The sequence below is a fragment of the Lottia gigantea genome (assembly GCF_000327385.1).
Source record: "Lottia gigantea unplaced genomic scaffold LOTGIsca_305, whole genome shotgun sequence".
Lineage (NCBI taxonomy): Eukaryota > Metazoa > Mollusca > Gastropoda > Lottiidae > Lottia > Lottia gigantea.
This window is the reverse complement of record NW_008709012.1, coordinates 14,847-17,065: the sequence shown is the minus strand read 5'-3', so window position 1 is coordinate 17,065 and position 2,219 is coordinate 14,847. Positions and strand designations below refer to the sequence as shown.

Here is a 2,219-nt window from a genome sequence, read left to right as displayed (position 1 = left end):
GAAGTTGGAACCTGGCTGTTTAACAAGTCTTCTATCAACTCCTGTTTCTTTTTACCATTGGCATCTATCCCTTTCTCGATTGCAAGAACTCTCAAATCAGTTAGTTTCAATTTTCTCAATTTATCGATGGACGCCATCTTGTATCGAATGTAAACAGACGGCTTGCCACTCAAGGGTAGTTATGCGCATGCGCGGCTTTTATCGTGAAAAGGTCTATTAGCCGATTTATCTAATAATAACCCCATGTTAAGTGAATGGAGTTTTGAATTTGCATGTAAGGTATGCATGTTATATATCTATGGAAAGCTGAGAATCTCTACACTACAAAATCGAAAGAATTATTGCCATATCTCTATTAGGGACCGAGATAGAGCACTTTAAAGGCTCAAAATGGTCCATATTTAGACCCCTGTAAAATCGGAAATAAGTATCTGACCCCAAAGGTCAAAAGGTCATCAGATAGACAAGGTCACAAATTATCATCACAGTAAATATGAAGATGTAAATCGGATGAAAAATGGCCTCTGAATAGCAATTTCTGCAAAATGAGGCAAACCAAAATGGCGGCCAACATGTTACATCCGGTGCGGATTTTTTTAGTTTAATAAGTTTGTATTAAGGCTGGTAATATAATGCATATGTTATTTTTGCCCTTTGTTACAAGAAATACAATGAAAGAAACCCCATCAAAATCGGTTGATAAACATGCCCTCTAGAGGCGATTTTCTGTTTGTTGCGAACGTCGCTTCATGTTGCTCAGAAAATTTTCGTTTTACATTCATTCCACAATTCTCACAGGTTAGAAAACATGGTGAAATCCGTTTTGCCGTACCCGTTGCCGTTTCCCAGAACTAAGCTCCCGGGATGAAGAAAAAAAAAATAAACAGTTAGAAAACAATGCAGGGCGTTGTCAAAAAGAATTGACAATATGATAACAAACTGGGACTTTGCAGAAGCAAAGTCCCACAAAAAAGGTGGATTTTTACCTTTCCTTCCTTTAATATTTGGTGTTATTGCAGCGGCGGGTGCAGCTACTGGAGGAATATCTGCCGCAGTCAAAGCTGCCAACGCAAAGAAAGCAGCTGATGCTGAAGCCGCTAAAGAACGTAGACATAATTTAATAATGGAAAAGGAAGCCAAAGGTTCAGGAGTGGGAGAAATGAGAGGTACAATAAAAGAATTTGGAAAAAGATTTGGGGAAGAAACCAAGAAAACTGTTAAACAAGGATTAAATAAATTAGTAGATAGTATTGACACAGGAGAAATCAAAGTCAAACATAAGGGTAATGGAATATTTTTTAAAAATATACACACTGGAGAAGGATTATTTTTTTCAAAGTATAAAGGAGAAGGAGTGATTTTTGGAATAAAATAAAATAATAAAAAATGGGTAAAAAATTTAATCATTCAGAAATATTTCCTAATAACCCAATGCTCATGTATATATGCGGTAGTTCCGGTTCTGGGAAAACTCATCTCACTTTTAACATGTTGACAACACCTAACCTTTTAGATTTCGATTCTTTGTATATCTACACAACAACACCAGAGCAATCGTATTACCAATTCCTCAAAGCTTTAGAATATCTACCAAAGAAAGATGTTCAAGACCTATTTAAATATTACGAAGAAAACGAAGAAGAAGTGGAAATAAAAGATATCATAGATAACTACATCGAAGGAAAGAATCCAACGGATATAAAAGTTTTTCTTACGAAAAATGTTAATGATCTAGACTTGTCTAATATTGATAGCAAACGAAAGAACTTAATATTGTTTGACGACTGCGTTGTGCAAAGAAATCAAGCTGTTCAACAAGAATTCTTCACAAAAGGAAGACACCACAACTGTCACTGCATATACCAATCCCAATCTTTTTACGGGATGGATTCTATGTTCATTAGAAAAAATGCAAATTGTTTTTTATTATTCGAATTAAACGATAAAGATGTATCTCAAATCATTCAGTCGATAAATCACGGAATGGACAGATACATTCAAAAAAGTTTGTAAAGCTCAATGGAGAAACCCAGATGAACATGGATATGTATTTGTAAATACTAGAAAACCCGCGGGTGAAAGAGTTATGATCGACATATGTTAATTTTATTTTTTTTAAAAATGAGTAGCGATTGGAATAATATTTTAAAAAGAAATAAAGAATATATCAAAGCTAAGAATAAAATAAAGACCCAAGTTGAAAATAATAGATTACAACA

General features: G+C 34.4%; 2 protein-coding genes across 2 annotated transcripts in view; one reads left to right on the top strand and one right to left on the bottom strand.

The window, feature by feature from the left end:
• The window catches only part of LOTGIDRAFT_239549 (hypothetical protein), a gene marked incomplete at its 5' end in the record, with an annotated part of 3,586 nt that extends 3,449 nt beyond the window's left edge, over window positions 1–137 (bottom strand). Inside the window, one exon of the mRNA XM_009057616.1 lies at window positions 12–137. Within this exon, the coding sequence (XP_009055864.1) occupies window positions 12–137 (126 nt within the window). The remainder of the gene's footprint in view (window positions 1–11) is intronic.
• Window positions 138–1,386: 1,249 nt separating this feature from the next.
• Window positions 1,387–2,013, top strand: LOTGIDRAFT_145306 (hypothetical protein; the record flags this gene model as incomplete). Its single annotated transcript, XM_009057615.1, has 1 exon — window positions 1,387–2,013. One exon carries the CDS (start codon window positions 1,387–1,389, stop codon window positions 2,011–2,013), a length of 627 nt encoding a protein of 208 aa, XP_009055863.1.
• Between the last annotated feature and the right edge of the window lie 206 nt (window positions 2,014–2,219).